The sequence below is a fragment of the Pimephales promelas genome, chromosome 15, assembly GCF_988280905.1.
Source record: "Pimephales promelas chromosome 15, fPimPro1.hap1.1, whole genome shotgun sequence".
NCBI lineage: Eukaryota > Metazoa > Chordata > Actinopteri > Cypriniformes > Leuciscidae > Pimephales > Pimephales promelas.
The window spans coordinates 27,421,621-27,436,866 of record NC_142783.1 but is presented as its reverse complement, the minus strand read 5'-3'; the positions used below and the strand labels follow the sequence as shown (position 1 = coordinate 27,436,866).

The 15,246-nt window shown below is 38.1% G+C and overlaps 1 protein-coding gene across 3 annotated transcripts in view; it reads right to left on the bottom strand.

Moving 5' to 3' along the window:
- Positions 1–6,307: 6,307 nt before the first annotated feature.
- fut8a (fucosyltransferase 8a (alpha (1,6) fucosyltransferase)) overlaps positions 6,308–15,246 on the bottom strand; it is a 76,835-nt gene continuing 67,896 nt past the window's right edge. For all 3 annotated transcript variants that reach the window (XM_039673917.2, XM_039674005.2, XM_089120464.1), the window contains 4 exons: positions 13,075–13,321; positions 11,689–11,865; positions 10,240–10,390; positions 6,308–7,701 (listed from right to left, as the gene is read on the bottom strand). In XM_039673917.2, the coding sequence (XP_039529851.2) occupies positions 7,369–7,701; positions 10,240–10,390; positions 11,689–11,865; positions 13,075–13,321 (908 nt within the window). In that variant the 3' untranslated portion in view covers positions 6,308–7,368. The remainder of the gene's footprint in view (positions 7,702–10,239; positions 10,391–11,688; positions 11,866–13,074; positions 13,322–15,246) is intronic.

Here is a 15,246-nt window from a genome sequence, read left to right as displayed (position 1 = left end):
GTCCGTGCTAGTCTCAGGACAGGGATCTCTGATTTACACAGGGAACTGGAAGACAGCTGTGAAGGTGGCGTGATTAGACTGGTAACTCCATTTGTCGTCCTCCGACGTAACTTGGAGAAACAACGAAAGGGAACGTCTCCATTATGTATGTAACCCTCATTCCCTGAGTAGGGAAAGAAGACATTACGTCTGCCTGCCACTTACGCTGTACCGAGGGGATCGCCTGAGCTCAGTCTTGGCTCCTCTGCGAAGAAACATATCTGCATATTGCCGGCGTCCTCCTTTTATACCCACAAGGTGGGGTGGAGTTGCACCATGCAAATTCTGCAGACCCATGATATTTCTTTGCCATTCGCTCGTTTTGTAATACTCAAAGTCGATAGGCTTTCTAAGCAAAACCCCATTCGACATCATCCGACGTAACGTCTCTGTTCTCTACTCAGGGAACGAGGGTTACATACGTAACTGAGACGTTTACTTGTTTTTCTATAAAAAAATGTTGCCAACTCCGAAGTGGCCACTTAAAAACGCCTGAATTAATGTCTCATTCTTAGATAACTAAAACAGTATTGCTATGATGGTAAAAGACTTTTATAAAGATTGAATATTGGTTGAACACTTGAATGAATGAAAAAAAACAACAACAACATAGATCTGTGTCTCCCCTCATATTGTCTCGGACACACAAGCGTACACAGTCAATTTAATGACAGCACAAATGACAGACAATTACTTCGTTTCAATGCAGAATTCTGCAAAAAGCTTTTAAAGTAACGGATTCCATCTGCTGTCTGATGTGGTTCAGTGATTTCTCATTTACGAAGCTGACGAAGTCATTTGTCATTTCAAAGCATCCATACGACTCGCCGCCAGTTGGCTGAAAGAAAGCTTAAGGGGAAGTTTCGCCGTTTAAAAGCTGCTGGGGTCACTGACATCATTTCGAGAGATGTCAGAGAATCTCTAAACTGCTTTATATTTGTAATGAAGTCAGTTTAGGAAAGGTTTAGAAGGGGTTGTGTCTGAAAAATGCATGAAAACCTCTTATCTGCGGGCCTATGAAGCAAGAAGCCATAGCTGAATTGTTTTGAAGACTGACTAAATTACAATTACTCAATACATGCAATTATCGCAAATGTGGTGGGGTTCAACTTAAAGTCCCCCTGTAGTCAATAATCTTATACCTTAAAACTCATCTCTCTCTCTCTCTCGTGAATTCTATAGTGAATTCTGCGACAAATGGTAATTAATGTCAGTGGTAACCAACAGCATGTTACAGATGAATGACAGAGCTTACCTTGTATTTAACCCCGGGTGTTCCTTTAATCTTATTAGATCAAGCCCACGCTACAAGACTGAAGGTTGTCGTCCAGCAAATGTTACAAACTCACAGTTTCTTGTTTCCTGACTGGTTAAGGTCCTGCAATTCATTTCTCACACAAACTCACACATTCACAGTTGTGCTCATAATTTACAAACACATTGGTGAATAATTTTAACAAAATAATAGTGATCATTCATTTTCCAGCATATTTTGCATATGAACCCCATCCAGCAGTGACTGTATGGTTTTTAGATCCGTCCTTTCACACTAAGGACAATTGAGGGACTCAAACACAACTATTAAACAAGGTACATTCCCTGATGCTCTAGAAGGAAACCCAATGCATTAAAGGGATAATGCACCCAAAAATTAATATTAGCCCATGATTTAATCACCCTGAAGTCATCCTAGGTGTATATGAGATTGTTTTTTCAGACGAATACAATTGGAGTTAAATTAAAAAGTGTCCTGGTTCTTCCAAACTTTATAATGGGAGTGAATGGGTGTATGTCTTTGAAAGTCCATTTAAGTGCATTCATCCATTATAAAAGTTATTCACATGTCTCCAGGGGTTAATAAAGGACTTCTAAAGTGAAGCAATGTGTTTGTGTAAGAAAAACATCAATTTTTAAAACTTTATCGACTAAAATACCTTCCAACAGACCTCCTTACACATCTATTTACGCCAAAAGAGTAATTTGGAAGAGCCAGGATATATTTTTTTATATATATATATAACTTTGATTGTATTCATCTAAAAGAAGAATGTCATATACACCTACGATGGCTTCAAGGTGAGTAAATAATGAGTTGATTTTCATTTTTGGGTGAACTATCCCTTTCAGAACCGGGGGTGAAAATTTTTGAACAGGATGAAGACGTCTACATTTTTCTCATTTATATATATATATATATATATATATATATATATAAGAATGATTAGCAGTACTAGATTTATATATATATATATATATATATATATATATATATATATATTATATATATATATATATAAATTTAGTACTGCCCTTCGGAAGCAACAGAAGATACATGTTTCCCAGAAGACTTCTTCAAAACCAATACGTTTTTACCCTCCAATTTTCCCCAATGTGAAAAGATGGATGTCAAATCACTGCTGGAAAGGGTTCAAATATGCAATAGATTCTAGAAAACAAGTTTTAGACAGGAAATTATTACATAAATAACACTGACAAATTACAACGATAAAAGTCGAGTCCACTTTTTTAGTCTTAAGCCTTCGGGCCTAGAAAGGCTTACCTTAAGCACATTGACATTCAGTAACTGGCTCGTGATTTATTTAGGAAGGAATTATACTGTACCCTCATACCTTCAAATCTCTATTCTATAGTCCTGCATCTTGAGCGGAAAAAGACAGATGGAGAGGGAGAGGCGAGGAGCGGCTGTAAAAGTAAAGACGTTTAACGTGTGAAGAGATAAGAGCCGTGCTGCAATTTCTCGGCGTGTCGAGGCAGAGACGCAACCTCTTAATCACTCAAGCTATCAGATCAGCCCAGCTGCTAACAGCGCTAAAAGCCCATGCTTGAAGACCAGAAACACGCTGTTTCAGCCAACATGCAAAATAATGCCAACAAGAGAGAGAGAGAGGGTGACATGGGGGTCTTTGGCAGTTAATTGAGGCTGCAGGCAGACAGGACGCTAATCATTCTAGAAAACCTATTCTAGAGGCAATGCTTCAATTCCTGCTTCTACAAATTGTTGCCTTTGATTAGAGCACTTCATCTCCTGCCTCCTAAAGAATTACAGCTGCTGTTTTGTAAATATCCAGTTCAGTTGAAGGGATAGTTAACACAAAATTGAAATTCTGCCATTTGAATCGTCCCACAACTGACGTTCTTTCTAAGGCACAAATGGAGTTAATTCATGACATCATAATATTCAAACTAAATGTCTATCCAAATCTCTATCTGACAGAACTGACATCTATGAACTGACAGACTCCTCTCTGGTGAGGTATGTCTGACATCCAAATTATCATTCCGCAAAGCATTTCACATTCAGATGTCCCTCCATCCATTCAACAACCAATGGATAGAACCAAGTCACTACTCCACATTACATTTTTTTTTCTGTTTCACTCGGATGTTCATTTCAATATGTGAGAGAAGATTTTCAGCAAATATATTGAATTTTTTTCTGTTCCTCAATCAAAGTTAAAGGAGTAGTTCACTTTTAAAAAAAAAACTTTTGCTGATAATTTACTCACCCCCATGTCATCCAAGATATCCATGTCCTTCTTTCTTCAGTCAAAAAGAAAATAAGGTTTTTGATGAAAACATTCCAGGATTTTTCTCCATATAATGGACTTTAATGGTAACCAAACGGTTCAAGGTCCAAAAGACAGTTTCAGTGCAAACCGCAAACTGTTCAAAGGGCTTTAAACGATTTCAGACGATGAATAAGGGTCTTATCAAGCGAAACAATCGCTCATTTAAAAAAAAAATATCAAAGTTTAAGTTTTATAAGCTCAAATGGTCGCCTTGCTCTGTTAGGGTTAGGGTGTGATGCACGTTCGTGACTCTCCTATTCGAACTCGTTCATCAAAATGAACGAATCTTTTCCCAAATCAACTTCATTTCGTTTGTTGAATGAATCAAATGACACGAAAAAAAGATTCGTTCATTTTGATAAACGAGTTAAAAAAGGAGAGTCACAAACGCGTACCACAGAACAGAGCAAGGCGACCATTTGAGCTTATAAAACTTCAACTTTGATATTTTTTTTTTTAAATGAGCGATTGTTTCGCTTGATACGACGCTTATTCATTGTCTGAAATCGTTTAAAGCCCTTTGAACAGTTTGCACTGAAACTGTCTTTTGGACCTTGAACCGTTTGGTTCCCATTGAAGTCCATTATATGGAGAAAAATCCAGGATCATAAACATCATCTTCTTTTGGCTTCTACAGAAGAAAGAACACATGGGCTAGCACTAAGGTAAGAAAATGCGAACAGGATTGTAGTTATTAAACTTTGGTGTACCTTTGACATGTCGTCTACAGTGTTTATAGCAAGGCCCAAATTTATCTGAACTTGGAAACACGTCAAAACACTGAGGAACAGATCCAGTCTCCTTTTGAGAGCCTCCAAGAACAACATGACATCCTGCTAGGGAGAGAGAGAGCTTATTTTCCTATTTGTTATATTTTCATAAGCATATGGGGTTCATCGGTCAGTTCAATAAATAATTGTGAATAGCAATTTCATTGAAATACCTGCTCAGAGTCTGCTATGGTTTAATTAATGAGAGCAGTGTGTGACCTGTTCAGAAACACCTGGGAGAAACATTCATTCTGTGTAGCCCACCGCTGGGAACTGAACTTGTAATTTGGGCTTTGGCAAATTGGGCTAATTTGGGCTATGACACACTCACACGCATGCATCTGATTTGTAATTAATTGTTGACAGGACTGAAAATCTCACCTCACTATGGTACTAAAATTGCATAAGCAGGTGGCACATGGACACACACGTTTCAAACCTGTTTGTCTTTCATTGTTCTACTGAACTCAAAAGAAGATATTTTGAAAAATGTTCATAACCAAACAATTTTGGTTAACACCGACTTCCTTTCTGGATGGATAGAAAATTAGATAGACAGTCAGACAGAAAAACATACGGATGGATGTATGGATAGCAAATCAGATAGATAGTCCGACAGATAGAAAGAGAGACAAAAATTATATGGATGTATGGATGGATAGAAAATCAGACAGAAAAACAGACAGACAATAGATGCATTTTTAACAGAAAGCAACTGGCACTGAAAAAATGTCAGTCTCATTGTCTCAAGATGCACACCAGAAATGTTTTTTTGTTTTTTTTTTTTGCTTTTTCTAGGGCATTCTTATAAAAGCTACTGTAACGTCATCTTTAGTTCATGGCCACATGATGTGAAGTTGTGGACTTGAGATCCTATATTAAGGCAACGACATCTTTTTCTAATGCATAAACTAACCTGTGTGACCATAGCAACCTGGCAACTTATTTTGAACTAAAAATTACTATATATATATATATATATATATATATATATACATACAGACATATATATATATATATATATATATATATATATATATATATATATATAAGCAAAAAAATAAAATAGGCCTGTAAGAAAAAAGATTTTGTACATCCCATCATTTATTTTTACTTAATATTTTTATATTATTATTATTATTATGTCGTGGCCATGACAAAAAGTTTATTCTGATATATATATACATATATATATATATATATATATATATATATATAGATAGATAGATAGATAGATAGATAGGTAAGATACAATAAAAATAATGTACTAAATAAATATTTGAACACATTTATCACATATTTATAATATTTTTAGATTTTTACAGCATAACTAGATCTTCATATTTTAGAAAAGGAATTCTTCCCATCAGGTTTGTCAAAGCAAAAGGTTTGAAAACACCTGTTGTAGGTACATTCACACAGCCGGTGTCATTGATTGACAACCATATTTTTCACACACTCTCAAACTGTCCTGCTCATACAACAGCTTTCAAACAGTTATATTGCCCGACATCATAAATATACAAAATGCTGACGTCTAGAACATTAGAAAGCTTTATATCACAGGTCATATGACACAAGCAGTTCAATAAGGTTCGGTTCACACAGATTTATTGACAAAGCGATTTTGAGTCCTGAAAGTGTCAGGAAGCTAGTTCGGTTAACATACTCTCGTTTTTAACCAAACTGTGTGTGAATACAGCGAAATTTAGTGCACTAAATTAGCACTGAAAACATATTATGCTACTGTGTGAATATAGGCCAAATAGAAAATATAAAACTGGGACAAAAAACTGTAGTGCCAGCACAATAATTAAACAAAGAATGTAGTTTGTCTACTCACACACACTCTCTCTCACACACACCACACAATATTATAATACAGACATACACACGACAATAGTAAAATCCAGACATAGACCAGATTTGGCTGATCAATTTTATTTGATCTGCTTACCAAAGAGACAATGCCCGCAAACATAAAACAATGAACAACTCCTTCATGGTTAACTAAAATGTATAATGACAGCAAGTGTCATTCTTACCATAATTATTCTTTCTCTTCTCATCTCATCTCATCATCATTATCATTTCATTAATAATATTAGTATCCTTATCTTCATATTAAGTGTCATTTTCGTATCTGTTTTGTATTTTAAAATGTAATCAAACGAAATGATCTCTTAAAAACATGATGGACACACGGCTGTGGATAAGACACTACATGGAGAGGAGGGGAGGAGTGTAATTCTGCGTGGAAAGGCTGGTCCGTAAGGCTCCAGAGTCAAAACTCTTTCCGTAAAAGTCAATCGCCCTCATAGGCACCGTTTCCGCACACTTCACACACAAATGCACATACACACACTCACACAAACACATGATAAACCTTACAGTGAAAATAAAAACAGCATAAGTCACATTTAAAAGCACAGTATGGCAGTGGAAATTAATAGCTCATGGGTGTGAAGAGGAGTGTCAGTTGGCAAAGCGATGGCATGAGAGAAACAAGTAGAGTGAGGCTAGAGTAAAGGATGCCATCATTGTGCACAAGGAGGTATAAGAGCATAGGAGGACGAGAGTAACCCGGGTTCATGATTCCTTTGTCATGATCGTTTTGGAGTCGCAAGGTTTCTTTTTTTCCAGTTGTGTTCTTAAATAAACTTATTTAGTCCCCTTCATTACCCGGAGATTAATTAGAAAGTACTACAGTACAGCGCCTTCCGTTTCTGTTGTCTTGAGTTCATGCCCTTTGTTTTTGTCTTCCATGACCCTGATTGCCATTTCAGGGAGACTCAAAGTCCAAGCACCAGAGTTAGGAAGATGTCCCAAAACCCTTTGAAGAACCCTTAGACAACACACACACATGTCCACGAACACATTCATACACACTCACACACAAAGTGCATTCCCATTTGGGTGGTCCAGGGTTTCCTCATTTCATAAACAAAGATTATTCGTACTGTCTTTCTCTACGGCTTCTTGAGAAGTTTGTCCGCTTCTGGGTACGTGGGATACTTCACTGTCTCGATCTTCTCTTTGACTTTATAGGAGGGGTAGAGGCCAGTACGGCCCATTTTACGGTTGATTCCCTTCGAGTATCCGTCCCAATGATTACCCGCGACGCCGATCAAGTCTCCAGGCTCTAGTGGGATGTCTTCGCTGCTGCGTGGTTGGTGCGGGTAGATGGCGATCTGGTTGTGGGCGTTCTGCCCACCAAAGTAGTAGATGTCGTCGAGGGAGTAGAAGAAAGAGGAAGCGTCTGGGTGGAGAGTCTGCATGATCTCATAGGCCACTCGACACACCTGTGCACCGTGGAAAGGGAAACAAAGACACATGTTCACAAGCTCCTTTCAAGCAGAATCCTCTGAGTGGAGTTGAAAGGGATATGTAGTTGCACCTGACAAAGATGAATGGACTTTACAATGGTTAAGTGCTCCTCATGAAAAGATGAAGTGAAGCTTAAGGAATATTAGAACAAAATACCCACAGTCTGGAGCTTACTGCACACAAAAATGTCAAGATTTCAGATTTCAAAATCAGAAACTTTGGGCCTTTGCAGGGGTTCTTAATCAGTTTGTCGGGAAACAAAATCTTGTTTAAAAACTATCAGACTGCTATTAAGATGGATTAACCCTCTGGGGTCTGAGGTGTTTTTGGGGTCCTTGAGATGTTCTGACATGCCCTGACATTTGTGCTTATTTCAGTTGCTTATAAACAGATTAGATAGGCACAGGTGAAATTACACTCTATTTAGCACAAACAGGGCTACCATAATATGTAACATGTATGTACATGTTTGTGTTTTTCAGAGAATATTGTTTAAGCTTGGTTATTGAAAAAACTAAAAATTAAAGTTTCGGAAATAAGGCCACAAAACACATACTAAAATGTATCCACAAGACTTTTGACTAATGGATGTTGCTGCCTATATTTTTTGCTTAAAAATGATCTGAAAATCATCATGCCAAATCATTCACATAAAACAATAGATTTTGACCGGAGAAGACAGAGACCCGAATAGTAATGAGCCTTTCATTCAGGTGTGTCAGGATCTAATGATGTACAACACAGATCAAAATCAACAGAGTAATTTGAGTCTATTTTGCACTGTTAAGGAAAAAAGTGAGATTGTCGTGCTGGCGCGATAGCTGACCCGATAGCCAAAGTTTTCTTTCTAATTCTCGACGTGCTGTGGTCATTTTTATGGATCTTTACGATTGTTGATTGGTAAAGTCTTGCTCTTGGAAGGTTACCATACTGATAATTATTACAATAAATGTCAAATCTTTATTTCTTTCAAGTTTAAAGCCATTTTACTGAAGCTTGAGTTGGGATGCAAATGTAAATGCATGTTTATCGACAAAAAAACAACCTAATTTTTACAGGGTAAAATTTGGTCTTCCATAGCATTTTGATCTAGTGTTTGAAGTATTTTAACCACCTCATTACCAGTGTAAAAATATGAATTATATTGCTTCTATTGCATGTTATGCAAATTAGTAGCCAAAATACATTTACAGTAATATCATACAAATGCATACTGCTATATATTAATAACAAAAAATATTCCACAATATTCCACATTTCTCCCACAATCCCATGGTTTCAGTTAGTGTTTCTGCAGTAAATCATGGTAAATGTTGGCAACTTGTGGATCGAAAAGCCTTCTAACTGTATTGTTGAAGCTCAGTGTTTCTGGGTTTAAAGTAGTTGAAATCACAAGGCATTTGTTTTGTGCTTTGGTTTGTATGTGAGAACTCTGCACCGAAACGCTGTTAACCGGATCTCACAGCGTTTAGTGGTGTTTAGTGGTGGCGTGATTGAAACAGTCAGCAAGTAAATGCATTTGCTCTAAGCTCAGTGTGTTTTGAGCCGAACTGATAAATGTTCTGTGTGGTGCATGGTTCAAACAAGCAGCTCTGTGTTGTTCCGCTTTTGCCACATTCACCATTTATGTTTCTCATATGCAACAGATATAGCAGGCCTTTATCAGTTATTGCCACAAGCTGTGACGGTCTGCAACGGGCATGCGCAGAATTATTTGCAGCGCACAAACATTATATCGAACACTTATCAAAGTTGAGGTGTTCAGGGTTAATTGAAAATAACACAACAGGTGTGTTGGAACTGAAGTCTACAGAAAGGAAGTCCCTCCAGAAGCAGGGTTGGCTACACCCATGACTCCAGTGAGATCTTGGCTAAAATTCTTAATGTGACATCCATTGTCTTTTTTTATGTGAGTGCACACTTGTAGCAAAGGCTGCTTCCACTCATCCAATTGATAGCTGGTTCTAGCAATCACACTACATGACTGTGACTTCATCAGAAGTATATATAATGGGAAATAATCAACTGGCAATAAATATGTCACACTACCAATTTGTAATATACAAATATTAGTTAATATCATTGATTTTGACAGCCAAAAATTTTAACAGTGTGCATTTGTCTTAAGTAGGCGATTCCTGGCCAGAATAAACAGGCCAGATTTTTTGTCGATAGTAAAAGTTTGGACTTGAAAGACTTTTTATTGCCAGACACCATTTCTGAGCTAACCACAAAGTCTGCAGAGAGGACTTGAGTTTATCCATTAAAAAAAAACCCTAAAGCAAATCCCCAAACCAATGTTTTGGGAAGAGGAACAAGAAGAAATGGATAGTTAGGAGAGTTATAGAATGGTCAAGTCTTAACCCCAGAGAAATGCTGTGGGAGGTTTGGGCAGTACATGTAAGAAAACACATGCACAATTCAGTCATCACACAGCTACAGGTGTTTGGCGAGCAGACCATGTAGGAGACAAACGGAACAAAAACTTCTATAAGAAGTGGGTCAGACTGTACCTGTGAGGAAAAGGTGCACACTAAGAAGTTTGTCCTGGAAAGGAAGTGGATATCCAAGATGACTCCTCTCAGAGAGTTTTCAGTATAGCGGTTGTGTAACCCAGCAGACCATGAAATAGAATTATCACTAATAAATTCATAATCAGGATACCTGCACACAAACACAAAACAAATGTTGATTAAAAGGCCCTCCTGATGGCCCACCTCTTGCTGTTCCAAACCCAGGTCAGCTACCTAGATTTGGTCAAATTCTAATGCATGTATCCTTTGCTAATAAATGAATACCAGAATGCACTTTGTGCACAAAAGCACTTCCCTTTTCACATTATTATTGATTATTAAATCTTTATAGTTATGTTATCATTCATGGTGTGAAAGAGCCATTTGGTGTCCACCAAATCATTTTTAGCCAGCTGATCTTCTGAAAATGCCTAGATGTGGGCGCTTGAGAGCTTTTTGGTTGCACAGCACTTTATTCAGAGACATTGTTTTAAATGATTTTGTTTCACTATTGTGCTTGTTGTTGTCATCTGCTGCTGTTGTACAAGCAGTATGTGATGGTTGTGGCATTTGTCTCGTCCCTCCTCCACTGTGATTGGATGGCTGGGTAAAAAGTGATAGTGATGAGCACAGCTTTTAACCCAAAGCTGAACATTTTTCAACTCTTGGCGTCTGGAAAAATAGACACTCAGCACCTTGTAACGTTGCTGCCGTTTTTAAATTCGTGGCACTGCCATTGAAAACAACTGAAAAATAAAATAGTCTGGCCTTGGGAAAAAAAACGCTTTGTGGACGGCCTTAGTCAAGTTGATAGTCAAGTCACATTTATTTATATAGTGTGTTTTTTTACAATACAGATTGTTTCAAAGCAGCTTTACAGAGATAACAGGAAAATAATGCAAACAAGTTTGTTTCCAGAAGAAAACAGTGCCAGAGTCCAGCTTAATTAAGTTGAGTGATGTTTCATTTTTGTTTTAAAAAAGTTGTTAATTTATATAGCCGCTCTGGAGTAAACCTTGATGTCATCATCCAGCTCAGTTCAGTTCTTGTGTAATAGTGTCAATGCAGGCAGATCAATATTATTGTTGAATATTAAATTAAATTTAATGTCCCCAACTAAGCAAGCCAAGCCAATGGCAACAAAGGTGTAAAAAGCGACAGTGGCAAGGAACCAAAACTCCATCAGGTAGAAAAATGGAGAAAAAAACCTTAGGAGAACCCAGGCTACACCCTTACAGTGTTTCATTTCAGTCACTTAATGATGATGTTCCATGTTGGTTATAATAGTTACAACTTAGTGTATTCTTAATGATTCTAAGCTGTTCTCTAAATGATTCTTTTTGTCTTTTTTATTTTGTAGTTAAAATATCTAAAGATCTTTAAGACAAGATCAATTTAATTGAGAATAAACACTGCATGGGATTCTAAGACTGCATAAATTGTACTCACTTAGACTTGGCCTCTTGCAGTAGAGAGGGGTCGTCGGTGGCGAGGTAAACCCGTTTCTTGTCCACATGCATGCGCTGGGCCAGGCTCTGGTAGTGGTCCTCCACATGCGCCATGTACTCTTCTATGGGGTGGAATGCCGCCTCCGTCCCTACCTTATCTGTCCGGCGCACATGGACCCTGGAGAGAGGAGCAATTCCTGGGTCAGGCTGATTGTGTGTGTCCGTTTGAGAAAGGGATTCAAGGTCGCCAAAGAACAGGGAAAAATACAGACCAGCAGAATACAATTGTGTTATTTTTTTAAACGGATGTTTAAAGGTTTTACGCTTTGGGGTGCCGGTTTTCTGAAAATGCCAACCATTATGCGTCTATGTGTGAGTGTAAGGATGGGCGCCTGAATAAAAAGATGACAGAGAAAGTACAAATAGTGTGTGCGAGGAAGATAGAGACAGAAAGATGGCTGTGAGTGGTTGCGCTCCCAGTAGAGAGCAAAGTGGGTGTAAGTGGAGATTGATTGTTGGAGCAGTCGTGGTTTGTGTGAGAGGGTCTCTCTCTCCTCCTTTTCTCCCCCTCCTTCCCTCTCTCACACAAATACATTCAAAAACGTACAGTGCCAGAGTTTCCTAAGCTTTAAACACATAACTTTAAACAATGGGACTACTATTGATAATAATAATAATTACAGCCCGACCGATAAAGGACTTTGAAGGCCGATACTGATACAAATATTTGTTGGTTTTAAAATCCGACATTCCGATATATCGGCCGATATTTTATTTATTTTTTTCAGAGACGCGCAACAAAACATTAACAGATTTCCCTTAGATTAGTTATTTGTAGTTATTTATGAAATTTTACTAGAATAATATGATAATGCATTTTAAAAAGAAACTTGTTTCTTTTATTGTCACAACAAAACAGAGGAACATCAATATATATTAAAGTTCTGATAAATAAAAAAATAATTGTGTGTGAGGCGTTAAACACGAGTGTTGCCAACAGGGACGGTGTAGAGTGCCTTCTGGTGGACAAACTATACAACTCCAACACTCATGACATGGTTGAAGCACGTTTCGTCCGTTTTTATTTTATTTTTTAAATATTCATTTATCGGCCTTTATAACTGCCTAATGCCTAATATCGGCCGATAATATCGGTCTGCCGATAAATCGGTTTGGCTCTAATAATAATTATATATTTTTGGACAAAAATGTATTTTGAATAAGCTTATGTTTTAGCTGATTTCTTAATTTCCCAAGAAACAATGGGTCACAAATATTTGAACAAGTATAGTAAGCATAATATGTTCTGGCTTCACTAATAAAAAAAACTGTGAAATATGTAGCGTCTAAGTGGATTTGATGGGATAATGTGTAATATCTCACTCACCCTATAATGGGGTGCTTGAAGCCCAGCTTGTTGGTGGCCTCTTCCATCTCCTTCATCAGCCAGGCCTGAGGGCGGATCAGGTACTTGACAAACTGAGACACCCACCACACTGCTGGATCTCCGTGAAGCCTCTGAAGTCGGTCCGCAAGGTCTTCAGGGATGGCCAGGGGCAGGTAGGGGGGACGAGGGTGCAGGCTGTCCACGATCGGCAACTCTATGACCTGAACATCCCGATCGTTTGCTTCACCTACAGAAAAAGGCACAAGTCAATGAGCGGAAAAGATGAAGGAATGCACTGGAGAAATGAAATATTGCAGAATGGACTGTAAACTGGCCCAACATGCTTTTCCAATATAAGATTAATTTACAATTAGCCAGTCAATAAAGCTTGATGGAGAAGCTGCTCACAAGGAATACAGTGCGTGGGTTGAGAACACACGAGCAGGAGAGGAAAAAAAAAGAGGCCACAAACATAATACAGGTATAAAAACTGATTCAAATGCCTGCTGTACATCCTTTACAGTACATCACATTAACGCCTTTGGCAGGCGGTTTTATCCAAAGTGACTTACAGTGCATTCAAGGTGCACAATTTGTCAGTGAGTATATGCCACATACATCACATGCCTTCTTGCATTAGTGTGCCGGTAACAAACCTCAAGGGGTGATGTGATGGAGTTCCCTTCAAATGTCTGTGCCATTACACTGGATGTGTTATTATGTGCTTACACACATGCCAAGAGTATATTTCAGGCCATGGGGATGTAGAATATATTGGAAGCCATATCGGTATATATCTATAATGTGCATATATTCAGTACTGTGCAATTGTCTAAAGGCACGTTAGTATTTTCACACACACAAAAAACGGTTCTAAGCCAGTTATTTATCGTTTTCTGTAGTATGTCAGTAAGAAATATCAGTTTACATTTCCAAACACTCCTTTTGCCATTAATTGTAATAATCCAGTGAGATTTTTGTATGCATAAAGAGTCTAACAACAGCTGGTATGCTCCAAGCGGAGATCTGATCTCACCATCATTGAGTCTGTCTGTGATTACATGAAGAAACTGAGACTAAATCAAGAATAACTGTGGCAACATCTCTAAGACGCTTGAAGAAACCTACCTGCAACCAGCATACCGGCTGTTGGCCGATTCCTTGAGCATACAAAAATCTCACTGGATTATTACAATAAACAATTGCATTCGAAATGCAAACTGATATTTCCTACTGACACACTACAGCAAAATATATCAATAATTGGCTTAAAACCATTTTTTTTCTGGTGAAAATACTAACGTGCCTAAGACATTTGCACAGTACTGTCTATATTACATGGTGGCTAAAACAATCAAAAGATAGCTGGAACAAAAGGCAATAACTATTGAAAAATCTTTATTTTTCAACCACTAGCACATAGTAACGGGAAAAAAAACTTTATCAGGGAAAAACGTCTTCAAAGAGACTGTGTGTCAGGTTTAAATTATGCCTTATGCAGCATTAAATTTTAAAAAGTATTTTCACACAAAGAAGTGTTGGAGAAACTCCCCAGCCGTTCTTATATAACCTTGCTGGTAGGCTCTTTGCATGAGGATGAGGTTTTTCCAGCCCAGCACCCCTCATTGCACTGATAAACAAAATAACTCTCTCTCTCTCTCTCATCCTCATTAGAGCAGCAAGAGAATCTAAATTACATCTTGTCCTTGCATCCCGATGAATAAATTGAAGGGGGAGGGGGCTTTATGGGAGGAGGCTTCTTTATTATTTTAAAGTCATGCCGTCTATGTGTATGTACCGCTGAAGCGACACTGATTCATTTTAATGCCGCATGTGTTTGGGTGTGCAATGTTGCTGGGGGTAATTTCTCTAAACGCCAGTAGGATTATCCTGAAGGATTTTGTCTGCCCTTCGACCCCGTGCGTGTTATAACTAGGGGCATTAACAGGGTTATGTTATGCACATTATTGAGAACCATCTCTCGAAAGCTTCACTAGAATGAGTCTGAATTCATTTGGGTATCGTCAGTATGGGCGTTTATTATGAGAAGCTGAAATGTTAATGTGTGAAAACTGATGGCATGGCACTAACAACACCAAGGTCATGGGTTCGATTCCCAGGGAACGTAAAAAACTGTGAGCACCGGACCACATCGAGCTCCATCTTGAATAC